General features: G+C 39.9%; 1 protein-coding gene across 3 annotated transcripts in view; it reads right to left on the bottom strand.

Moving 5' to 3' along the window:
• The window catches only part of dnah7 (dynein, axonemal, heavy chain 7), an 82,110-nt gene that overhangs the window by 29,757 nt on the left and 25,639 nt on the right, over positions 1-26,714 (bottom strand). For 2 of the 3 annotated variants that reach the window (XM_040027648.1, XM_040027650.1), the window contains exons 22-45: positions 26,432-26,572; positions 25,857-26,069; positions 25,650-25,759; positions 24,672-24,840; positions 23,903-24,005; positions 22,833-22,960; positions 22,397-22,609; positions 21,305-21,403; positions 19,173-19,421; positions 18,034-18,183; positions 15,017-15,199; positions 12,926-13,102; positions 12,527-12,658; positions 9,798-10,019; positions 8,796-8,993; positions 4,992-5,147; positions 4,641-4,809; positions 3,420-3,546; positions 2,673-2,892; positions 1,862-2,488; positions 1,515-1,760; positions 1,062-1,291; positions 558-888; positions 132-478 (exon numbers count right to left, since the gene is read on the bottom strand). In XM_040027648.1, coding sequence (XP_039883582.1) covers positions 132-478; positions 558-888; positions 1,062-1,291; positions 1,515-1,760; positions 1,862-2,488; positions 2,673-2,892; positions 3,420-3,546; positions 4,641-4,809; positions 4,992-5,147; positions 8,796-8,993; positions 9,798-10,019; positions 12,527-12,658; positions 12,926-13,102; positions 15,017-15,199; positions 18,034-18,183; positions 19,173-19,421; positions 21,305-21,403; positions 22,397-22,609; positions 22,833-22,960; positions 23,903-24,005; positions 24,672-24,840; positions 25,650-25,759; positions 25,857-26,069; positions 26,432-26,572 — 4,940 coding nt within the window. The remainder of the gene's footprint in view (positions 1-131; positions 479-557; positions 889-1,061; positions 1,292-1,514; positions 1,761-1,861; positions 2,489-2,672; positions 2,893-3,419; positions 3,547-4,640; positions 4,810-4,991; positions 5,148-8,795; positions 8,994-9,797; positions 10,020-12,526; positions 12,659-12,925; positions 13,103-15,016; positions 15,200-18,033; positions 18,184-19,172; positions 19,422-21,304; positions 21,404-22,396; positions 22,610-22,832; positions 22,961-23,902; positions 24,006-24,671; positions 24,841-25,649; positions 25,760-25,856; positions 26,070-26,431; positions 26,573-26,714) is intronic. The other variant, XM_040027649.1, reaches the window with a different exon arrangement.

Raw genomic sequence — 26,714 nt, forward strand, 5'->3', positions numbered from 1 at the left:
AGAAACTTATTACCCCTTTGAAGCTAACTAAGCCTCATGTTAATCACTAAGACGGATGAAAAGCTTTCCCAGGCTTGGTGCATATACATTAGTTTTCAGAACTAAGAACACAAGATGAGAATATTACTTACTTGTCATACTTGTCCATGGCACAAACCCACTTACACATACCCTCAGCTGCAGTGGATGCAGTTCTAATCTTTTCTGGCACAAAGTCTGGGTTGGTAATGTACTTGGTGCGGATGATGGCCATAAGATTTGGAGGAATGTTATCTTTGTCATACTCATGGAGGCTCTGGAGAAACCTTAGGTCTCCCAGAAGCTTTTTGGCTGGGCCCCAAAAGTCTTCCACTTTTTTACCAGAGCCTGAGGGGTCCGGCACACGATCTGGTTTGATGCCTTTAAGAATGCAAATTGCCTCCATAACCAGCTTGACTGCTGTGGGTGGGCTTTTCATGGACTTCACCACTGTGATATCCTGTTGCCAGAATCATTAATCACTATTTGCTGTACACTACATTTAGCCTTTGAGCCATATTAAAATATTCAGCTTTTACCTGAGGGGTCAGAGTATTCAACGCAGCCAGGGCCGACTCCAGGATGGGCATAGCTTCAGCCAGGTCAGCATCACATTCATCCTTGATAGCTTTGGCAGCCATGGCTTGTTCGTTGGCCACTGCTTCATCTATTTTCACCACCTTCTCTGTCTCAGCCACCTCCACAGATTCATGTTCAATCACCACCATCATCTCATCTACCTCTTTGCTAGCTACAAGCAGCTGTGGCTGTAGAGCCTCTAGCTCAACTTGCATGGTAGCCACTTGTTCTGCAGCTGATTCCAGCTTTTCCAGACCGACCTCATAGCGACTTTTCATCTTCATCACCTCACTGAGCAAAGGACAGAGGGATTAAAGGGAAACGCTTATACCTGCAAACTAGATTTTTGTGCCGCTTGATTCACATCAACTGATGAAGTCAATTTAAACTAAAACCTAAAAGCAGCACTTGAATGAAAAACGTTACAAATGAATAGAGATACATCAAATATATCTTGATCTTACGCTCTTCTTGTCTTCAGCAAAGCTTTGAAGGTGGAAATGAGCTCCAGATATGAGGTTGGAGTGACATAATTGTGACGCTGCAACTCAGTCAAAAAGCGGTGAGACAAATTAACGGTTGAGGTGTGGAAGCTCTTGCACATAGAGATGCAGCCTTCTCGGGCCTCTTCCGTCATCTCAACATCCTCCAGGAAGCGGCAGGCCACTGCCTGCAGGGCATCTTCAGGCCAAGTCTAACAAGGAAGGAAATAGGTTGTTTTCCTGTTTTTAACAGGTGTGCTTCCAGACATTTCTATTTACCCTCTGCTATGTGGTACTGGTAATGTTATCAGTTACTAATGAAGCATGGAGCATGAAATACACTACATGCTCTGTGTTTACTGGTCAACTATTAGTGCAAACCTCTGATGGGACAAAAAGCACAGCAAAACATGTATGTAACATACATACACTCACCTGAAACCAGTCAATAGTACAGCAGTTAATGAGTGCGGGGAAACGTCTCAAACGGTCCCTGAAAGCATCTCCAATGGGACTCATGGCCAGCACCACATGCAGCTGTGTGCGACAGCGCTCTAAGAACATGTTGAAAAGCGACAAGGGGTTGCCATCTGTTTGTTTTTCTCTATCACGCTGCCTGTCCAGCACACGCATTCGCTCACAAATTTCCTGCTTCTCATCCACCGCAAACAGGTTAGGCACCTGGAAATAAGAAAATATTTACAATTTAGCACCTTTTCTCCATGTGTCACCATCTGTTCACCTGAATGAAGTAGTCAGTCTCTCTCTTCCATCCACTTTACCTCACCAGTGTTGAGCAAGTTGCCAATGTCCTCCAAGAATGACTCCATTTTGATCTGAGCGTCTGTAAACAGGAAAACGCCATGAGCCTCTCCTTCCGTAGCCTTCCTCAGGATTTGTTTCAGGTCATCGCGCCATTCAGTGGTTCCATAGGTCTTGGATATTTCCACCTGGAAAAGTTCTGCCTCTGCCATGTAGGCAGCCAGACGGGTGAGAGACTGACGCCCACTCCCACCAACCCCTACCAGCAGGGCATGGCCACTGGGTTGCTTGAGGATGCGGGAAATCCGGCACACATGCTCGATGGCAAAACGGAAGAGCACCAGATTCATTGGTGCTTTGCTGGTGTTGTTGAACTCCTCCAAGTGTGATTCCACAACCTGTCGTAGCCGATCTAAGTCATGAACTTCGCGGTAGCTGCGGTCCTCACCTTTGGGGTCATGGAAGTCACAAAACATGAGGCTGCGCAGGTCATCTTCAGTCACCTTTCCATCTTGGTCCTGGTCCAGATGCTGGAAAAGCTGATGGAAGTTCTCCTTCATGTGAGTCTGACACACAACCTGTAGATGGCTTACAAGCCAGGATCGATCGGTGTCGTGGACCAGTCGATCGTAGTACACCCTCAGGACCTGTGGATTAACAAGAAAAGGAAAGAAACAGACATGTGCAGAGACAGATATGGACAGATCTCAACACCAAATCTTGTTGGCTTGACTGAAGCTATTTTATAATGTATTTCCACAGCAATACGTTAGGTTACTTCAGTTATGCTGCTTTCATGTACCTCATACTGTTTGTAATGTACGATATTACCTCATGGACCCAGAGCCGTTTGATGACAGACTGTTCCTCTGCAGTCTCTGGCCGTGACAGGCAGATGCCCTGGATAACCCGGGAGACATCACGTAAATTGAACAAGTAATGGGACTTTGTGGGGGTTGGTAGCAGGTTCTTGGTGGCCTCTTGGTAAACTGACAAAGTGCTATGGACGATCTGAGAGGTCAGAGTAGCAAATGTCTTGGGGAATAAAAAGCTGCAAATCAAATGAATTCATTGGTGAGATCCCTGTTCCTGGAGTTTAGTCAGAAAAATTAATCTGTAATTGTTGTTTTAACTAAACACTGAACTCATAAATATATGGTATTATCAAGAATCTATCTTCAAACAAATATAACTGTTTTCAAAATGCAAAAACATCTTTAAAACATGTATATTTTTAAAATGCAGCTGCCATATGTGCCTGGATGAGTGCTAGTGGAGATCTGAAATCTGTCCAAAAGATCTGATTGCTTTTGGTCTTATAGTCTCTGAAGTAAACAATGTGGCAGAGCAAAAAGGGGGGAGCAAAAGTACCACCTTTAATCCTCAAATGACTGACACAGACACTGATGTACAGAATAATTGGGTCCTAGCTGGTATTTACTATATTTTGCTCAAAAAGATCTTCTGCAGTATTGAGTTACTGATTATCCTGTATATGCAAGGCATGGTTATTTACACAGGTACATTTGGTAAATTTGAATAAAATTACTGTCTCAACATCCTAATTGTTAGTGTTACCGTATGGTAAAATGCCAATTTGTGATCCTGGAGAAGATTGTATACATGGTCTTCTCATCAAAGTCATTAATGGTGATCATGTTGAAGTGACGCAGGAACCGAGGAGTGACAGGGTTACGCCCCCCACCTTAAAAAAAGCAGACAACAAAATACAAACTGGAATTACTAACTCACAGTTTGAAGCCTGATAAAGCAAGTATTTTACATCCTTGTCTGTAAAATACTTACACAGTATAGCATATGTAGTAAAAATTTAAGGAATTTGTTCAAAGGTTTTGAGCGCATTTTGTTGCAAAATGCAAGTTATTAATATATTGACATTTTATCAATATAATGAAGGGCATGATTCCAGTGAGAAACATACTGGCTTCCCTTTGAGACAGTTTTTACGGTTGAGTACAGAAGATCAATAGAAGCTACGATCACATGGTGTTACTGCGATCACCTGAAGCTCAGCAAAACCAGTGTGGTTTTGGCAGACTACCAAGCAGCTTCCAGAGGAACAAGAGGCCTGCTGTCATAGTTTAATGCAGGGAAAGAAAGTGTAGAAGGTGGGCACCTAGCAGTCAAATCAATGAAAAACTCAACTGAGGCCACAGTACCTCTCCTCTCTCCTTTACCTGGGATTGACAATCCCTCCAACCTTCTTCGATTGGGACAAACAATGGCCAGAAAAAATCTAAACTTAACATAAAAATTATACATTAATAAAATCTATTGGTTTAATTAAACGTGAAATTTTTTTGTTTTTATTTGAATTCTTGAGATGAGTCATCTTGACCACCTATCACCGTGGCAGCTGGTAAACACTTGGGACAGCATTTAGTTTCAGTGGCTGCCAGATACGCAGACCTCAGAAAAACTAAAAAACTGTCAGCTCACGCATCACCAAAACTGTGGCCACCTGAGAGTGGCTCCCATCCCCTTCCTTTTGCAGCTGTCACTGCCAGCTGCTTCAGTGGAGGAGGCTGCCTTCATGTTTACACTGGTTGTTGTAGTGGAGACAGATGTGGTAAGCATTTTTTCCATTTGTAAAAACCTTAAGGCAATGAGAAGCTCACAAAACAGCAGGAAATGGTTTGTGACACTGACTCAACAGTCGCTCGAGCAACAGAAAAACAAGAATACTCACTCTACAAACATTTTAATCAAGCACTGACATTTCTGTCATTGGCTGACGGCATTTCTAATTAACCTTTAAGTATCAGTGCGGCTACTTACCAGGTGGTCCCATCGCACATATGATCAGGATATCCGTCAGATTAATCATGGCGCAGTCCTTCAAGTCATACCAGTTCCAGTGATCAAGCCACTGGCGAAGCAGCTCCACAGGAGGTTGTGCACCATAAACCTCTCTCGCTGGCATGTTTACATCATCCACAAATACCACCTAATAGAATGTAACATTAGTATTCTTAAACTTAAACTGCATATACTAGAGAAAAACAAATCATCTGGTGTATTTAAAACTGTACGCTGCCACACTGTTTAACGCTCAATAGATCGAGTGCACACCAGCAAAGAAACAAGATGTTCAAAAATAATAAAATGTAGGTGATAAAGAGGCGCTACCATTTTTTTCCCCACTGGAGGGCCAAACACTCCTTTGCGCCGCTTATCTAGCTTGGAAATAATAATGTTTTGTGTCTGGGCAGCTGTAGTCTGGGCTGAGAAGTTGATAAACAATGGGGTGTACACATCCTTCTGTATCTTATTCAACAGGAAGTCCTAGGCAAGAGATTTGAAATATGAACACAAGTTATCATCAGATCTCAAGGTATGGGAGCATACGGTAAACAGTAGTATTACATTTCTTTCTTTGTTCATTATTTATTATTTGTTTATTTACCAGAAGCAATGCATCTTAATGGACATCAGTGTATCAAAAATATAAACTGTAAACATGGCAGATTACAGCAAACCTGCTAGTTTGCATCTGTAGTTTCAGGGCAGGTCACATAATACTTTGTAATAAAAAAGATACACAGATATAAAGCAAGAACAAACACTAATAACACATCACACAGAAATGTGTTAATGATCAGAGATCTGGTGTTCCGTTAGTAGAAAGGGTGATGGTCACACCAACTTATTCCAGCTATTCAGTTTATTTACTTTTAGTGTAACTTATATATAAAATAAATCACCTTCCTCTCCTTTCCTGCTGATCTTCTCTATGTTATAACCAGGTATATATATCACAGCCTTAACTGAAACCTTCTGTTAACCTAAAAAGTCGATATCAGAGGCACTAAGTAAAAGTTCCTCTGGATATTTACATCAAATTGGCTTAATATTTTTGACTTCGACAACAAGATATCACACTCCAAGACATGAGACAAACAGAAATCTTGCTCTTGTACTCAGTGGAGGGTTTATACTCATAAAAGCTTTCTTTCTGGTTTATTCAAATCCTACGAGTGATTTATAAAGAACTAGGTATGTCAGTAGTAGTAATACTTGTAGAAAATTAATAACCTTGTTGATTGCCGCACACACAAAAAACAAACAAACAAACAAACAAACAAAAAACACTGTGCTCATTTTCACCCCATTTTAAATTAGCACACCAAAAGTACCTGTTACAAATACACCTTAAAAGGATCATTTTCAATTTTATCTGGACAAATGATTATGATAAGCTTTTTAATCTAATTAAAATTAAAAGTGGCTGTCAGTATGTATTTCATTAGAAAAAATTCTCAGTTAATCCCTGAAAATGACTCCAAAAGAAATTGTGAAATGAGGTGTCTCCCTGAGGAGAAGCTCTAAAGTAATGGTGCACAGGCTAAAACGGTAAAATCAGTGACTTTTTCAAACTGCATGAGTTTACAGAAAGGACATTTTACTAAAAGTTCAAAATAACGGGCACCCACTGAACAAACCTCCTTCTGTGTTTATATGAACAGGGAACATAGCATACATAGAGAGCTGATGCATTTTATTAGGATTTTATCTTTAGGTTCAGAGCACATCCTTAGCTTCCTTTCTGCATAAGCATATATTAAGCGGTCATATGGAGGTTGTCAAACTATTTGAATAATGAGCTGCTTAATCAAAGGGAGCGTGTGATGTGAATGATCACAAGATGCAGACAAAGTGCATCACCCTCTTCCCTAAATTATAAACCAGCAGCACCACTCGTCTGAGTCTCACCCCAGATTAGTGTGGTGCAGGTGAATTTGCTTTAAGTAGTCGGTCGAGGATACAAGTGCGGGCACGGTGCCATACATATTCACATAGTCTGAGCGTTTATCACTTGTGCCAGATTTGGGATTCTGCCACGGTCTGCTGGTTATGACATGGGACAGAGCCACTTCAGCAGGCAGTCAGACAGACAGACAGTGGAGTACAAGGCAGACTCCCCAGTGAGATGATCTCCACTCACCCCAGAGTCTGAAGTTTGAACTTGCTAATGGATGAACTAATGAAGCAAAGGAACGGAGGACGGATTAGTCCTTGATATAAATAGTCAAAGCACTGCTGAGAGATACTCTGTATTCTTCCAAGGTGGTCCTTTCACACCTGGCTTCTGTAGCTGCCTCCAAATGATTGGTGTGCTCACAGCACTTACTCTAGCCTGGGACTGCAAGTCCTACACATAAGTTTAATCATCTGAGTTAGTGATGCTATCAGTGGCACAGGCAATGTTTGTCTGTATCTGATAACAATTTATGTAAATAAAAAACAGCTTTAAAGTGGACAAGATAATAATAGCAGAACAGGGCAATGTCCCAGTTTTGTCTCAAAGTGAAAAATGTCCTAACAGACCACATCAGAGTGAGCTGATTTTCAGTGAATTTAATCAAAATTTGAATAATCTTTACCTTTATACAATGCAATTTTTAAAAGTTACAGGCCATCAAAATACATACATATTGCCATTTTGCCAAAGCAATATGTATTACTCGTAGATGATCTGTTTGTACTATGTAAGATGTGGTTCTGACTGGATATTATCATCATTGTTTGTGGACATGTGACCTACTGCATCACTAAGTTAATGTCTTCTGAGCATTCATAGCTTCTTAAGTACAGGAAATAGAAAAATGCAACATTAGAGTTCTGAAAGAAATATTTAAGCTATGTAAAAAAATGCGACCAAATTAATTTTATGTACACTCCAAATGTCACAACTAACCACCTTCAATTGCAAATTAAATAGCTTTTCACAGAACTGTAGTAAAGTAGGAAACACTATTATTGCAATCCTGGATCTTTGATTGGTTTTCTGATCATTCACAAAAGAAAACTAGAAAATTTTTAATCAGCTGCCCTAAAGTATATCAGAAAAGACTACTGGACCATCAGGTTGCCAGCTGTCTGTATCAGTGTTTGCAATAAAGTATAATCAAGGCATTCATTTTAAAAATTAGAGTTCAGGATGACATGTAAGAGCAAGGACATGTATGTATTTGCAGGTGAGGAGAAGAACTTGAACAGAGCCAGGTCTTAGTGTGGGTAAGAGACTGGCAGCTAAGTTCTAAACATACTGTCCAAGGGCTTTGTTAGGCAAACAGTACACTGTTGCAGTAGTCTAGGAGGGAGGTGATGAAGATATGAGTGTGGGTTTCAGTCTGAGAATGAAGGCCATTGTCTGGAGAAGTTCTTTGGGTGGTAAAGGGCAGATTTAAAGATGGATTTGACATGTGATGGGAACAAGAGAGCAGAGTCCAGGTTGACACCCAGTTCGCAGACTTCTAGAAATGTGTGTGAAATGGAACATCCACCCACATTAAGATGAAGATGAGCCACTTTTGCGGGCAAAGTTTTGAAAGCCACAACCAATAGTTCATTTTTATTGTACCGGTACTTTATTTTGAAAAAGCTGGTTGAAATTCTGATGTCATTCAACCAACCGACAAAACCAGAGGAGGGAGCTAATTGGACAATTTGTAGTTGAGATACAATAGAGCATCAGTGGAAGGTCGCCATATGGTGACACAGTTGTTTTTGTTGTTGTTTGTTTTTTAGAGAAAGAGGCAAAAAGCAGCTGTTACCATATGAGTTCTACAGAGTTGCTGATCACGTCAAACATGATGGGAGACAGGGTAGGTAGGCACGACTTAACAAAGGTTGTATTAAATGACAGCTATTATAATAATGTGGACTATTAACATCTTAGATCAATTTCACATTCAAAAGTGGTTTTATTCTAAATGTAACTACAAATTAGGCACTAAGTAATGATTACATCCTTCTATTGCAGCAATGTAAAAAGACTGTTCTTGTCTGACATCATTTGAACTAACAGCTTTGAGCTTCATAGAGTTTGCTATACTGTGTATATTACCTCAAATCAGTTTGCGTTAACACAAAATACTGTAGTGCTTTCGAAAGGTTCGATCTGTAAAGTAGATGTATTGCATGACTCACTGTAATGTAGACACTCTTGCCAGTGCCAGTGGGACCGATGAAAATAGTGGGTTTCTGGTGAGTGACGAGTAGCTCCATCAGTGCCATGTAGCGTATTGTGTTCTCAGTGGGAACAATGATCTCATTGAACTGCATGTCCTTGCCTATGGGGGGAGCAGCCTTTAACTTATCTGTCCAAAGCTCCCACCTGCCCGGGCCCTGACATGGAAATAATGAAAAGACGAAACTTTCATTTACGATATAAAGCTCAGTGAGTGCTGGACACATACAGTACCAGACTACTAATCACAGATAATACTATTTGATGAAATGGCCACCGGGCTTGTCAGCAGTTAAACTGCTGCTTAAAGCAGGAAGGAATTGCTCTCCTCAGATCACAAGCACGAAAAATTAGAGGGTACAAGGATCACAACCTGTGTGTGTGCGTGTGTGTGTGTGTGTGTGTGTGTGTGTGTGTGTGTGTGTGTGTGTGTGTGTGTGTGTGTGTGTGTGTGTGCGTGTGTGTGTGTGTTTCATCATCTGGTATGTTATCTCTCATGTACATATGTCCTTTTCAAAGCAGATATTAAGAATATCTCAAATATCCGTGTTGAAAAGGGAACTAACCTTTTTCTAAGAAAACAATCCTTGAATGAAAAATAAAAAATTACTAAAATTTACAGCACATTAAAGCCAGATGGAGGGATGTGAAAGAGACTGCAGTATGCAACCATAAAGGTCACAGACAGACAATAAATTACTGTCCCTTTTCCCCAACAATCTCAGGGGAGGAAAGATTTATTGGTATGTCACTCCATCTAGGTTACAAAACTCAGAGTTAAGTTCTTTTTTGTACATATTGTGATTATGGCAAAAACAAAACCACTGCTATCTTCAGTTTTCTTGTTTTTATTCTATTTTATTCAGGGTTAGGATTTATTCTAATCCTAAAACACTTGAAATTTATATACCAGCATCTTATAAATATCATGCACAAAAGTATCTTACCTCTTGCACTCTTACCTCTTTAACGAAGCAGTACTCGTAGAGGGTTCCCTTAGTGGGTAAGGGGAGTGTCAGCTGATTCGGTGGAGCCTCCACAGTGACCAGAATGCCATGGCGGGCTGCTGTCTCCTTACTTAAGGGGCCATTCATCACCTCTCTTACCAGAGCATCAAACTTTACTCGGCCCAAATCGTCACAGCTGGCACCCACTGACCAGATCAGGCAGAACGTAAACATTCCCTTTGTAAAAGAAAAGGAACATCATTACTGGTTTTGACTGCTCAAGCATATCAGTATGTGTAGGGTAATTTCCAATAAACAAAGTTCAAAAAGGGAGTCTATGGCTGACGCGTGTTCCTGGTTTCCAAAAGAAATGCTTCCAGTTGCATTATAATTTGAAGACTGTTTATTTATCACAAACTGAAGATGTAACAATGAACTCCTTCCTAAATAAGCATGAAAGTTCCAAAAAAAGGCAGTTATCCAGAACTACCTGTGCACACGGTCAGAAAACCGTGAGACTCCTAACCTCTCTGTCCATGCTCCTCCCCTTCCCCCTCACACAGGGTTTCATGCTACTATTGCACTTACATACTTAAAGTAAGAGGTACCCCCTTTTAGATTCCAATCCCAAACATTACTTTATGTAAACACAACATATATTTTCATATTTATTAATCCTGAAAAGATGACTTATGTAATGAATCTATGAATTATAAAACAAACACGTCCTCAATTGTAAATAAAATTATAAAGCAGACATCTGGCGCCTACAGTATGGATATATGTTGTGGATATGATTGATGAAATCAATGGCGAAAGCTCAAAGTTAAAAAAAAAAAAAAAGAAATTACTCCTACTCAGGAAACTGGGGTTGTTTATGAGCTAATCACATCCCACTCACCACAAACAATATTAAAATACATTGAAAAGACAACTTTCCAAGACATTTAAAATTGTCTGATGAGAAAAACTGTGCGGAGCCACTGAGTAGTATTAATTCCTTAATCCTCGAGGAATCATCTCACTACCTGAGGCCAGGAGAAACCCAGCACCCACTGCAACAGCATCTGATGATGGGTCTAAGGATTTCATTCAAATACTTAGGGTGTCTGTGCATCTCTCCATGGATATGCCTCCGCAGACTGTCACTGACCCACTACCAAACTGGTCAAACTGAACATGCCTTCTCCAGATCCTGCCTGTCACATGTGCTCATGATGAACCTGCTCTAATCTGTGAAAAGCACAGGATTCCAGTGGTGGACCTGCCACTTCTATGGCAAATGCCAATTGAGCTCCATGCAGTGAGCACAGGGCCCACTAGAGGATGTCAGGCTATGAAGCCACCTTCATGAAGTGTGTTTTTGATGGTTGGTTAGGTGAAATTCACACCAATCGCCTGCTGGAGGACATGTTTTAGAGCCCGCCTGTCTCCTGGAATGTCCTGGTGAAAGACTTCTACACCGTAGTATATTTACCCAATGAGCAGTCTTAGACGACTAAATAGACTACATATTCTGGTGGGCGTGAGAAGGTAAACAGATACCACCAGTCTAGCATAAAAATAAAAATCCCATGGACATATAGAATCTGTTCTAAAACATTTTACTAAAGAGTCATAGGTTGTGTTTATTATACTAATTTAAAGCATCCATGCACATCAGCCCAGCTCCAAGTACTGTACAGGTTATTAAATGAGACAAAAAACAAAATCCAAAAAGAGAGGACCTTTGTTAGAAAAAAACCCAGCAGGGGATACTGTAGGAATTGGAAATGAAGCTTAGCAGCCTCATGATAGCTCCTGCTGTTAAAAAGCTGATTAATTCAACACTTTGATAATGACTAGCTGAGAAACATAGGAGCGAGGGTTGAAAGGCATTCATCAGTGCAGTATGCCACAGGGGGATAATAGCAGTGCTTTCAAAAGACATGATTCAGAGGCAAAAAATCAATTGGAACCGGGGGGGGGGGGGGGGATGAAAGGGCTCATCTGCTAAAACTTTTCCGTTTTTTGTCGGGGCAGACCCTATTAATGTAGTAAATTTAGAAAGTCAAAAGGAATGTTTTCTTTTCTGTATTATATCTGTATTGTTAACACTGAGCTACAGATTACAGAAAATAAATGCTCAAGTTCCACACTTTAACACTTTAAACTACAGTATTAATTTGTATTACTCAAGTATGATTTTAGAAACAAACTGTTTTTTTTGTATCAAAGTAACAGCAGTATTTTTTTCTCATTTGCGTTCATGTAAGCATTTCCTTACACTTCCAAGAGCAACATCCCAGACTTACAGCGTCAACACAAAACAGAACCTGACAGTGCCAATTTTTTAAGAGACATATTCTCAATTTGTATTCTGTGCATATAACAGGACTCAGATTTGCAGTACACCGCGTATTTTTTAATGTGATCAAATGAGAACGGACACAATGGGGAGTCTTGGATGTTGGTTCAGTATTTCTAAGCTCTTCCGAGTTTGACTTTTTCTGTTTGTACTGTGTCATATCAACTAATTAGCCAAAATGCTGTATGCCGAATTATGCATATCAAAGAGGTACAGAGCTGCAATGACTGTGGGAAGTGAAAACTGTATATTGTGGACTGCTCTGTAAAGCCATCTTTTAGGGTTGGGCTAAAATGCTAAAAAGGTATAAAGACCTTTACTTATTTCATATGTTACTATGTTTTATATTACTTCAATAGAAAGTAGCAGCATTAGCAGCTGTAGTGTGGAAACAAACCTCCAGCCAGGAGCAAATATTTTTTTCATCCACATTCTTAATCTTTGCTTCATCCTGAAATTCATCCATCATACAGTCCATCAGATTCATGAGGGACTTCACTAGGTTGGTGTCAGACGTTGAAGACAGCTCCTAAAATCAAATTTGGAATGAGAATGATGTTTAAAAAAAAAAAGTCAACCAGACTCAGAAAAAATTAATTTGTTAGTATAGAAGGCAACTATAAACATCTGAAAGTAACAGAAGCATAAAACTAAAATTACACAAAATTCATTTGCAAAAGAAATCATGCAAATGCCCCAGGCAGTTTCTGTTCAATTCCTGGCTGACTGGACCACTTGCTGCTCTAAAATCGAAGTACTGGCAACTTGAAAGTGTTAAAAAAAAGTTTCTAAGCACCTTGGTGGCCTTTCGAATGAGCTGTAGGCAGGCTGGCAGTAGGCGGTCAAAGAGGGCAGTGATGAGGTCTTTGTGCGTAGCACTGACTGTAGGAGGCAGGGTACTGAGCCAGGACAGCATGAGAGGCCGCCAGCCAAGCATATGTGGCTCCATGTAGATCATACCACAGCGAGACACCTGCCACAATCATTTATATCACATTAGAAAATAAACATGTAAACAGTTATCCTTCATCACTTACAAGAATATTGTTCGTAAATAACATTAACTATAAACCGTCAGGCAGAATTATGATAGACTCCTTATCAGAAGATAAAGGTATACAATGCTGAAAGTAGATGTGATATAAAAATAGCAGTGGAGCAAAAAACATATACTGATAGTGCAAATTAATGCACAGTGCATTCATCGCATCATTTGTAATTATTATCTAATGAAAGAGTTGCTGCCTTAAGACAGAAGTTCTCTGTAACATCCCATTAATAGCTTGGCAAAGAAGTACCAATAAAGCTAGAAGATATTATCAAAAACAGTAAATAAGTTAAGGTTTTAATAAACATACTCTTAAACAGAGAAATAAAAACTGAGGGATCAATAGTGCACAAAAGTGTTGGAAATGCACAAATTGGGAAGAGTTCACTGTGATCACAAAATGTTTGATGCCTCTTCATTCAGCGTAATGAAAGGAACAGATGCCAGGCTATAGAGTATCAAAAATAGAAGTCTGTTTAATAAAAAAAGCAGAGGCAGAAGCTATTCTCTCAAGACATCTATGCATTTGAAGCACATCCTTTGTTTCTGCCTCACAACAAATAACCAAAGAATATATACTGCAAGAAAACTACAGGTACACAAGGACTGCAGGTTATTTCAAATGGAAGAGAGAGGTGTGTCACCCCTGTGATCTCTTGTTTTGACGATTGACAGATTACGCACCCTATAGCACACATTTCCTTTAGCACCTTTGAAATTACACAATGGAGGGTGGAAACGGTGAGGAGGAGGTTGGGGAGGATGCTATCTCAAGTGTTATGCCCTCCTGATAAATGTCACTGTGGCTTCGTAAAGAAATGTGGCTTATGTTAGCGCATTGCTGTCTAGAGTCTCGCAAAGCCAATAGCAGAGGTGGACGTACAAATAACAACAGTGCAAACAGAAAAGTAGCATTCGAAGACTGAATACCTCTGCAAAGGCTCAAAATACCACAGCATGCATGAACCGAGAGCCTGAACCTCGTTTAGAGTGTGTTTGTCTATCTTGATCTTGAAAATTATGTCTGAGAACCGTTTTTATTTGTATAAATGTATTCACCAGGACATGGAATGGGTGAATACATATATCTGTTCAGATTTTCAGTAATTCTGCAAACAGAGAAGATCAACCAGTCAAATAAGTCCCACTGATGTTGTTAACATGACATTTCAAAATGGCAGAAAAAAGGCAGAAAAGGGGCCTGAATTCCCAAGAATAAAATTCTTCACAGTCCCACAACAAAACAGAAACATCTGTCATTCTAATTATTGAAACATTTAAAAAAAAAAAAAAAAGAGAATTTCAATAGAACAAAAAAAAAAAAAATCCCAATAAACAAACCCAGAGACTGCAGAGGTCGAGTCCTCTAAAACAGGCTTTTGACCAGAGTATTCATGAATGACTGAACTTCAAGGTGGCCTCATGATTTATAGTTCTGTCGTTATTCATCTTGTGCTTGGCTTTGGTTCAGGACCTCGGTTCATCTTCTGCCTGAAATAAGCTGTTTTAGCTTAAGACCACCTTACCGTCAAGGCTTTCTTCAGATTGAAGGCACAGCTGTGTGCCATGATAGAGGTATCTGCACCCACTGACATCATACAGAGCCACAAGTAGAACCTGCCTGATAGCCAGCATTTGGAAAGTGAAAAGGTGGAGGTTTTGGCTCTCACACATTCAGTGATAATGAGGACAGCACACCAAACTCAGTGAAACTCTGGCCCTGTTTAATATCAAAATCCTGCACACTAAAATTATATTTATACAACACAAAAATAAATATCACAAAATCTAATAAAAACTGGGTAAAACTATGAAGTCTAAATTAAAGGAGTCTCTCACCGTGGCTGGAGATGCCACCTCCAGGTCCATGGGTTCAAAGATGAGGCTCATTTGTGGTGACATTTGAATGATCTCACCGCTCATCAGACACAACTTCTTGTTGTCATCAAGTACTGTGTTCATATTCTCGATCCACACAGCATCCACTGGACCATCAAAGATGAGCCATTTTCTGTCAGGGCTCTGAGACACACAAGGAATATGAAATTCATACCATAAGAAATCATTTCAACACAACTGAAGCTAAATTGTTAAGCTGTGAGGTCAAAACATAAAGTAAGGTTACGATTATTAACCACAATCATGACCTGCTGGCTTGCCAGCAGTATGTTGATATATTCATCAGAAGACCATTTATGAGTGCAGTGACTCTGTATAACACTGAAGTTATGCAGTGTTGTACAGTGAAATATAAAGCCTTTAAAAATGACTGTTTAGTACAACCAACAGAAGTTTAGTGACGTGTAAAATCATTCTGGTGACTCTGTAAGTTTTATATTTTTGTAGTATCTTCATTTTTGCAGTTTATAGATGATCCCTGCACACTCATCTCACAGCCAGCTACAGTCAGAGATCAGTATGAAATGTCCAGCTCATTTTGAAAATAGCTGTTACTCACTCTATTGCTGGAAAAAAAAAAAGTCAACAGCTCTCAGCATCCAAAGAGTCGCAGATGTACTCAACCTGCAGTTATTTATTTTAGTCTGTGAGAAGAGTTGAAGTATCAAAATAACAGCTAAGATAGCGAGGTAATTCGGTCTGTCCTGCCTGTGCACAGATTAGCAAGCACATATACACCTTCAGTCCGAATGCATGTTGCCCAGTTGCACCAACAGGTTGTGTGGGCTTTACCTGTATGTCGTGTATGCCGTGCATGAAGCATGGCGATCTGGAAACTTTGGTAATCAACAAATTTAACAACAAAACAAATATTCAAAATAAAGTTTGAGGATCATGCACATTAAGGAATTTTCCCAGAGGAAAATGCAAAGAAGGTGGGCGTGGTCTAAAAATATCAGAGAAACCAGGAAAAACACGAGTGTTGATAATTATGATGTTCAGGGTTAGAAAAAATGTGTTTAAAGGTTTGTGAAAAGAGTGCATGTCTTACAACTTTATGTGCCAGTATTGTCCACATACTGCACACTGAAATCATTGTGCATACTTCCAAGGTCACAACTGAACTCCTGTGAATTACAATGTAAGTGAAGAATGTCTGCTAAATAAATGAAATTAACACCCACATTGTCATAATGGGGGCTGACAACAAGTGTCAATTCTCCAGTTAAATGGGCTGGCAAGAGCTGTACTTTAAATTGATTTGTTATAATATAAACAAATGGAGATGCCTGGGCCTGGGCCATCTGGTGCTTGTGAGGGAAGTGAACATGCAGTAATTTAATGATCTGAGAAAAAAAAAAAAAGCATTTTGTATGCAGAAATTTAATACACTACAACGCAGTTTACTCCAGATTAGTGCACATGAAATGAGTTTAGTAAAATGTGTTGCAGGAAAAGAGAGCAAAAACAACGGAAGACCACTGTCTGCAGAAGAAAATGACTTTAAAAAAGCTAGATTTGTTTTCTGTTTTGTTTGCATCAGTATATAATGTTACTCCTTACAATTTGTAATATGACAGCTTTATATACTAACACTTTTTTTAAATGACAACTTAATTTGGAAACACTGAGAATAAAGGGAAGAAATGATTTTCCATTAGGACATGCCTCTAGTGCAGCCTGTAAATTGTCTGCCTGTGTGTGTCTAGTGTGTGTGTGTCTGTGTGTGTCACAATGAAAGAGTTATTAAAGATCTAATTTTAACAAGACAGCCGAATGTTTCTCTTGTTTACCTGCCACTGAAGCCTTTCTTTCTACTAGCTTGCAATTAATTGGAATGTCATGCCTATTGTATAAAGATCCGTCAAAACTCATTAACTGAGGGTGAGCAGACAATAATGTATCTCGATCTCATCTTATTCCTGCACAGCTACCAACAGTAGGTGGATGCACATAGGACATTTGGTCCAACTGTACCACAATTACCATGTGCTTTAAAGTTTTACCTTGTAGGGGGGAGTGCAACAGCAGTTTCCTGCTTTCCTGATTCAGTTCTGAATTACTCATTACGAACAAAGCATATGCTGTATTGCCGCCTGCCTCGCAATGAAGTCAGAATAATCTACACTGGCAAACATTCCCATTCAAAATTTATATTTATCTGCACAAAGATAAACAAATAATAAATAATAATTGTTTTTTTGTTTTTTTACTTTTAACTGATACAAAGTTGTTCCAAAAACATTTTTCTGAACTGACAGATAAGTGCAATAATGTTACAGAAATGCTAAAATAATGCGGCAATAAAGTATAGTCGATTTTTACTCCACAAAGAAAACATCCTTGCAGGAAGATGTTGCTTGGATCCAGGGACGAGAAAGAGACAGCTAGTCCAGTAGTTCATGAATTTCAAAAAGCTTACTCGACCTTTAACAGTTTAATCACAGTTCTGCACTATCTGCAGAATATATTTAAACTGTAAGCACTAAAATCACATGCATAAAACTGCTAATTATATTCTCAACAGAAAAGCATTTTGTCCAAAAAGAAAAGCAACAGAAAAAAAGGGTTTAGTGTACACCTGTTCTGCCCAGTTCCATTTTCATACTTTTATAGTTGGACCCTGATAAAATAGCTGTGCATGACTAACTGATCAAAATAATCCTTATTTATCTCATATGTGAAACAAGCATCCACCACTGGGAGAGGAAAAATATGATGCAAAATAGAAAAAAGGATTCACTATAACCCTGTTTTGAGCACAGTTAGCATAGCAAAGGGTCAGCTGATTTTGATGTTTTGGTGCTCAGATACCTGTAGTAATAGCAGTAGTAGTAAGTACTAGTAGAGTTGCTTTAACTTTTTGACTCATTGATTGTTTCTGACCTGAAATTTCTGATGATCTCCTGCTAGTACTCTGCAGGCTTTTGCAAACCATTCATGGGCAGCAGTCTTACCTGGGAGGCAGCGAAGGATCTGTAGCTGACAGCAAGGATGCCATCAGACCACTCGTGAGAGACGGGGTCAAACTGGCCGTACAGCTGGCCCATGGTAATGGATTTGGGATTGATTACTGTGATCTGTACCTGGTTCTCATCCATCAGACCCTGATATAACAACACAAAAAAGCCATGTGTGCAAAGAGATATTCTTACTGGAAAAAACAAAAGCTGTCCAGACAAATACAAATCAGACAAACGTGAGTCACATGATTATACATAAGATGACTGCACTCAGTAGTTGAGGCAAAAACAGACTAAATGTGTTTCTATGACACTCATTTGACCAACCTGTCTTTGCCTTGACACATAAATTGCTTACAAAATTACTGCCAGTATGACAGGATTCGTGCTAACTGAAGAAGAGAAGCAAAACCTGCTTCAAATGGCACTTCAGACAGGATGTCAGTTTGAGTTAAAAACTGCTGGAGGAAAAAAACAAAAAACAAAAATGGAGCGTGAGGGGAGGGAGGCTGGACATGATCAGTGGATGTGCAGCGACAAGGATGACGATGATAAATGTGGCATTCCCAGGCGCTCCATCAGCAGGCCTTCATCTGTCTCCTTGGTGGGATGCCTCTCAGCCCTCTCAGCCATGTAAATACAACAAGCCAGTTCTGGTCCTTTCTGGGAGATCGATAACTACTAAACAAAGACTACAGCTCTGACAAAGTGGATGGATGTGTTTACTTGGGACAGTCATGTAGCTCAGATAAGCCTTGAATATTGCATGTAAGACATATTTTTACTTGACACAAAGGGTTAGGTTTTTTTTTTTCCTTTCACAGATTAAATTTATGTATTAAGGACTCAGGTAGCACTATTAAAAACTACTAACTCTGCTTTGTCAGCCACTTAAAAATAAGCTTTGTTTTCCGTTTCTTTCAGAACATGATATGTGAACATATTAAATGCCATTCAACCTAAGGCCAAGTGCCACTTTTAACCACTTATGCTGTTGTTGCCATTATCATGACTCTTATTCAACCACTCAAACCACCCTGTTAAGTCCAAGTGTCAATAGAGTGCAAATAGAGCTGGGACTTTCTATTTTACAATCCACTGGTTAGATTTTTAGATTTAAAACAACATCTCACCTTCTTAAAAACGTCATGAAGGGCAGCTGCCAGCACACGGTAAGCACTGGTCTTTCCACCAAACGGTTCACCCACTAACATGAAGCCATGTCTCACTATCATCATCTCAAAGATTTGCAGGATTTTCTCAGCAAAGAATTCTGTGACTTGAAGGTTCATTTGCCGGCAGTTATCCTCAATGGCCTCCAGCAGAACATTGTAGTCACGTTTTGGGAGTTTGACTCCCGGAAAGAGGTCAGAGGTGATACCCTGATATGAAAAATGAGAATTGGTAGAGAATACTGGAGTGGAATGATGGAACATACTGTATATACAGGGAGTGCAGAATTATTAGGCAAATGAGTATTTTGTCCACATCAGCCTCTTCATGCATGTTGTCTTACTCCAAGCTGTATAGGCTCGAAAGCCTACTACCAATTAAGCATATTAGGTGATGTGCATCTCTGTAATGAGAAGGGGTGTGGTCTAATGACATCAACACCCTATATCAGGTGTGCATAATTATTAGGCAACGTCCTTTCCTTTGGCAAAATGGGTCAAAAAGAAGGACTTGACAGCTCAGAAAAGTCAAAAATAGTGAGATATCTTGCAGAGGGATGCAGCAGTCTCAAAATTGCAAAGCTTCTGAAGCGTGATCATCGAACAATCAAGCGTTTCATTCAAAATAGTCAACAGGGTCGCAAGAAGCGTGTGGAAAAACCAAGGTGCCAAATAACTGCCCATGAACTGAGAAAAGTCAAGCGTGCAGCTGCCAAGATGCCACTTGCCACCAGTTTGGCCATATTTCATAGCTGCAACATCACTGGAGTGCCCAAAAGCACAAGGTGTGCAATACTCAGAGACATGGCCAAGGTAAGAAAGGCTGAAAGACGACCACCACTGAACAAGACGCACAAGCTGAAACGTCAAGACTGGGCCAAGAAATATCTCAAGACTGGTTTTTCTAAGGTTTTATGGACTGATGAAATGAGAGTGAGTCTTGATGGGCCAGATGGATGGGCCCGTGGCTGGATTGGTAAAGGGCAGAGAGCTCCAGTCCGACTCAGACGCCAGCAAGGTGGAGGTGGAGTACTGGTTTGGGCTGGTATCATCAAAGATGAGCTTGTGGGGCCTTTTCGGGTTGAGGATGGAGTCAAGCTCAACTCCCAGTCCTACTGCCAGTTTCTGGAAGACACCTTCTTCAAGCAGTGGTACAGGAAGAAGTCTGCATCCTTCAAGAAAAACATGATTTTCATGCAGGACAATGCTCCATCACACGCGTCCAAGTACTCCACAGCGTGGCTGGCAGAAAGGGTATAAAAGAAGAAAAACTAATGACATGGCCTCCTTGTTCACCTGATCTGAACCCCATTGAGAACCTGTGGTCCATCATCAAATGTGAGATTTACAAGGAGGGAAAACAGTACACCTCTCTGAACAGTGTCTGGGAGGCTGTGGTTGCTGCTGCACGCAATGTTGATGGTGAACAGAGCAAAACACTGACAGAATCCATGGATGGCAGGCTTTTGAGTGTCCTTGCAAAGAAAGGTGGCTATATTGGTCGCTGATTTGTTTTTGTTTTGTTTTTGAATGTCAGAAATGTATATTTGTGAATGTGGAGATGTTATATTGGTTTCACTGGTAAAAATAAATAATTGAAATGGGTATATATTTGTTTTTTGTTAAGTTGCCTAATAATTATGCACAGTAATAGTCACCTGCACACACAGATATCCCCCTAAAATAGCTAAAACTAAAAACAAACTAAAAACTACTTCCAAAAACATTCAGCTTTGATATTAATGAGTTTTTTGGGTTCATTGAGAACATGGTTGTTGTTCAATAATAAAATTATTCCTCAAAAATACAACTTGCCTAATAATTCTGCACTCCCTGTACAGATCCTTACCTACTAACCACAACATACAACGGCAACACACATTGACTTTGATGTTCGGACTGAGGACAAATGATAGACACATAAATATTCGTTCACTCATGCAAACACACGTACAACCCAGTCAGATGTTCTGACTGGTGCTTAAATTGTCCTTGTGCATCATGGGTTCAAATGAACTGACTGGAATTAACTTGAGCTGACATCAGTTGATGTGAACGACTCCATTTATCAAGTCGAGCAGAGCTCCACACACCTCAAATAGCTGCAGATCGTGGTCCAGGAATTTGGGCAGATTGACATCAATAATGGATCTCAGCAACAGGGTGTCTTCATTCTCCTCTGGAAAGGTGAGCTGTAGTAAAACAAACAACTCTGAGGTGAAGGGAAGAGAATCAGACAAGGCACCATTCTGAGCATAAATGTAAAGCGCTAAACACCACAACAGTGGAAAAGGATGAAGATATGTAATGCATAGAAAAACAATATTTGCCATATTTGCCTAAAAGAGAAATCAGCAGCTGTTGCTAGGGAACTCACAAAACACATTTCCACATGAAAAAACAAAACAAAAAAACCTCAATTTTAAAAGACAGGCTTAATTTTTCTGCTATGCTTGTACAGAACCCGATGATAAAATTCTCAGTATGCATAAGGTCACTATGACTCACATCCCTCTCTTTCACAAATTACAGTACTCTGCAAAACAGTTTGTCATGTTTTTCTGAAATGCACCAATATGGGCCAGTCCTCAGACTCTTGTATTTAAAAGATTGCTCCTGGGGAAAAATAGATAAAAAAAATAATACCCCAGAAACACCAACTTATAACCCAACCTGACTTAAAACTTCTGGTACATTAAAAATGTAAGTAAGTCTCTTTTAGGGTGAAGCAATTCCTTACACTCAGCTATGTGAGTGGTTGCCTTTTAAGTTGCTCAGCACCACTTTTATCAGGAAAGACTGAGCAAGAGCTGAGAAATGTTGCACACCCCAATTATGCTTTCCTTACTTTTTGGTCCTTTAGTTCAACCACTGCAGTCTAGCAGTTTCGCAGCTGACAGTGAAATCTGGTTATTTTTTGGAGCTCAATTAACAGATGTCCCCTAAACACTGTTGCCTTGAGAATAGGGCAGTTTTGAGGATACACACACTGAACATGTGTGCTGCTCCTAACAAAAAGCACACAGAAGTGAGCTTGAGGAACAGAGCTAACGTTGCCTGCTTACATTCAAACCATTTTGCTCTCTGCTGCTCGAAGCTCGTCCCAGATCGGTGATCCCTCCCCCTGCCCCTCTAATTAAGAACACAGTCTCCCTTCATATGAGCGTGAATCTGTTTTCACGTACCTTAAGGTTTCCAGCAGCAGTTAGCACAGACTTGACAGCTCTCATACCATAGTCATAGTGGTGCTGTGAGGAGAGCTGCTCAGAGCAGAGTCGATAAGTAGCCACTATTTTCACTGACAAGGGTCGCGCACTAACAAAACCACATGAGTAGAGGACAATCTCTGCAATCATTGCGTAGTCTGGTACCATCATGGCGACAGTCCTGAACAGAGCCTGGTATGAAACCAAAAAAAATTTGTTACAGATGCACTAAATGAAAACATGATTTAAGGTTCAAAAGATTCTGAGCTGAAGTAGTAGAAGAGACAAACATAAAACAATCAAATCTAATTTGAGCTAATTTTAAAAGACAGCACCACTTCCTAAATTACCAGAAAAAAAAGAATCAGATTTTGAACAGTTAAAACAGGAACAGTGACAAGAACTGATACTGTACCTTAAGGTTGTCTGGTAGCTCAGACCGTCCAGCATAGCCAGGATTCATAGTGATGAACACAGCGCAAGAGGGATCCAGTTTAAGCTCAGTCCCTTCAAACATCAACATCTCGGTGTGGGAAGCAATTCCTGGGGGCACGAGTGCAGTTAGAAACAATATAGTCAGCTACAAATGGATTTTTGATTCAATCCAACTGCTGATTTAGGGAATTTCCTAACAGCACATTTCCATAAGTGGCACATATAAACATGAATTGATATACCGGTACTAACATTTGCGGCAGCAGGCTAAGAAACTCAATAATCTGTCAACTTAGCACGATTCCAGTAATAAAAGTTAACAATACTGACTTCGACTGGCACTAAGGTGCCAGTGGGGGCGACGGGGGAGGACAACTTAGAAACAGATAGGGATAGCAGTATGCTATAACAGTAGCTTTTAGGCACGAACAGAACAGCACAGCTCTGTTGGCCTTAGTTGCATCTCTGCACGTACAGTAGTTGACAAAAAAGAGAGAGAAACCAGTTTATTTAGATAGACTATGCTGTATACTCTAATGTGTAATAAATAAATGGTAAAAGGTAAAACAGGTAAAAGTTATAATTTGGTTCTTTAGAATTTTAGGTTTGTTTAGCTGGTTTTATGTGTGTGAAATGGTTAATGGCAACAGCAGGCTAATAACATTACAGATTATCCAACTTAAAGTTATAGCGTCTGTGTAAAAAAAAATAAATAAATAAATAAATAAATACTCCCATGGTGTAAAACAAATCCTGCGTAGGCCAGACAAGTTCAAGGGAATTTTATTTGGTCCAAAATCTGACATAATAGGAAACAACGAAAAGCTCTATGTTTCTGTACGACTGTTAAAACAAGCATCCTAACATCTGTTAATTAACCAAAACCTACTAACATTTAATTTTTTTCTGGGAGAAATTCTGGGCATCGCCAGTGTTAGTGTGCTTTGTAGAAAAGCCTGCTTTTTCACCGCTGAGATTATGTCAAATTTGTTTCAGGTGTGCTGCCAACTTTCTTAAAGATCAAAGGGAGAGAAAGGCACAAACACAAACCTCTCTGTATTGTGAGAATCTGTTGCGCCACCACAGAGAGCACCTCCAAGTCAATGCGGTTAAACTCATCAAAGCAGGCCCAAGCTCCACAGGACAAGAGGCCCTGATCACGCGCGCGCACACACACACGCACACACACACACACACACACACACAATTAAATAAATAAGCATTACTTCTTATCCAAACTATTTTTTGGATCAGCGTGGAAAAAAATGTGTGTAAGGAGTTATATTATTCTGATCATTTCTAATTACATGACACTGATCCGCCGCAGAGGCGCTGTGGGTCACTGAGGCGGCCTTGCTGGCCTATTAGTGTGGTGCTATTGTTATAAGGATAAATATTCACAATATTTACATCAGAAAATTATGGCGGGTGCAGTCTTCATATATTTGTATACCACAAACAAATGCACCACTGTGCCACATTTTATTTTTCAGAACAGGCTGTGAAGAGGCTGACATTTAAAGGGCTGTGTGCCATGTGGGGAAGGGGAAACACTGTAAGAATGAAACCTTACCCCTGTGTCTTCTTCTATTATCTACATCTTTGAAGTGCTAATAGTTACACCAGTGGGACATCGAAGGTAGATGTGTGTGTTCTGCCGCACTTCCATCCAAAGAAGACGGAAACAGCATGTATGAATATGTTCCTTTGATGAGCTATGTGAAGTAAAACATCTTTTCGAGTGCCACGTTTCACTTACGTCTAAAACTTTGTAGCGTATGTCTGCTGGGACTGACTCACATTAACACAATTTACTCACTTTGAAGAATTTGCCCAAAGCAATGTAGTCCAGACCATCAGAGCAGTTGAAGACCACACATTGCTTGGCCACAGCTTTGGCCAAGTCTTTGGTTGTCTCTGTTTTTCCTGTGCCAGCTGGGCCTTCAGGAGCTCCTCCCAGATGAAGGTGGAGTGCTCCAAACAGCGTGCTGAAAAAGGAAAAATGACCAGTAAGTAAAATGAATTTATTGTTCTCAGGTAAATGAAAATATAACTTTGAATGTTTGATGGCTTACAAGCTTTTTAATCTGAAATCTAGAGATTAAAGTTTCAGTGAGGTACATCACACTTTCTATATATGTATGTATATTTATTTTCCAAAATCATTGATTGATCACCATTTATGTTTTGAAGGAGTGTGCACAGCTTTCATAGTATTTTAACATTACTGCAACAATATGAACTCTTGTTCCAACTGTTTTGGACACTGCCACAGACGACGGCAACAAGCTTTCTGAAAAACTTTGCTTCACCTGTGGACTTACAGCACAGAACCTTTAACATTAATGTCAAATACTCTTTAACGTTCTTCCTGTCAGGGAGAATAAGGCTGTAATAATTTGCAAGAAACTTCACTACAAAAAAATTAAACTGCAGCAACTTCTTGGTCCTCTTGGACCCTTTCCTGTTTAAAGTACTTTTTCTTTTACTAGTAAGCATTGAGCTATGTGTAGCGTATCCTAGACAGACAACACGCTCTTGGCTTGCCAGATGCAAATGTTTACACTATGTAGCCTCTACACTGAATTTCCCTCACCCTTCTCTGCATAGCTGAAGGGTAACAAAAACTGAAAGTGAAAGTGAAAGCCTTGTTAGGTTCTTGTTATACCTGTAACATTATATCACCTTAAGATGATAGGAAAAGTCTAAAAAATGTATCTTTGTGTTAAAAGTAATAAGACAGGAGACTAACTAACAGTGTAGTTAACTGTTGGGTATGTTACTGCAGTAGCTTTACCGGTAGCAGCGGTCTGTGAGTGGTGTAATGACCAGACGTGGAGTGTTGCCCAGGTATTCGTAGCCATATGGCAAACCAGCATTGATCATCTTGGTTTGGAGATGGTTTTCCTGCAAAGTGTGTGATGCAGAGTCTGAAGTAAATGACTGCAATGGTATTATGAGTTGCCATGAATGCCCAGTATCCCCAATCACTCCTTTCACATACCACCCAGTAATAGCGCAGTTGGCTAAGCCACTCAAAGTCGTTCTCATCACTTATCCCCTTTTGCACCAGTGTGGCTAACACATCCCTGGCGTGGACATCCAGCACGACAAGGGCTCCGAGGGTGACCCGGTTCTGCTTGGACAGTTTTCCACGCACAAGACCCACAATGTCATCAATCTGTTTGTTGTTTTGCTCCAGGTAAGCATCAAGAGCCTAAGGGAGAAACGTCATTAAACAGAAAGAAGAGGAAGACAGAGTTCATCACGACAGAAAGATAACAGCATCAAGTTCAAGCTTTGAAATTACTAATAAAAAAAAAAAAGTCCACAATCAAGAGATTGCATTTTTCTTAGTGCTCTAATTGGCTGGCTATGTCCTTAATCCTGTGAAATAAATTGTAAAGAATTTCTGACGGATATTAAAAAAATATTTATTCTGTGAGATGTTTCCATCCAGCAGCTGGTTACAACAGCAATCTGGTGATATTGTTAACAATCAACTTTTTAGCCCATATTCAGGATATACTGTATATGAGATATATATATATATATATATATATATATTGAGCTGATTACCTTCTGTCCTGTTTTGATAGCTTTGTGGATATGCTTCGTCCAGTAGACTTGTGAAACACACAATACAGTCTGGCCTGGCCAAGCACGCACCCAGTTTATCCTCAGCTCATTGGGGTATGCCTCGATAGCCTCCCCTATTACCTGCAATTGACCACAATAGCAGCAAATCACTCAAATAACTGTGTATCATGATGGTTTGGCTGCACTCTTAGGCTTTGGTGCAACCTGGAACATACGCGGTCAACTGTGGCTGGAAACAGAAATAACACATAAGAGCAAATTC

This window comes from Simochromis diagramma, unplaced genomic scaffold, assembly GCF_900408965.1.
Source record: "Simochromis diagramma unplaced genomic scaffold, fSimDia1.1 OVJJ01000343.1, whole genome shotgun sequence".
NCBI lineage: Eukaryota > Metazoa > Chordata > Actinopteri > Cichliformes > Cichlidae > Simochromis > Simochromis diagramma.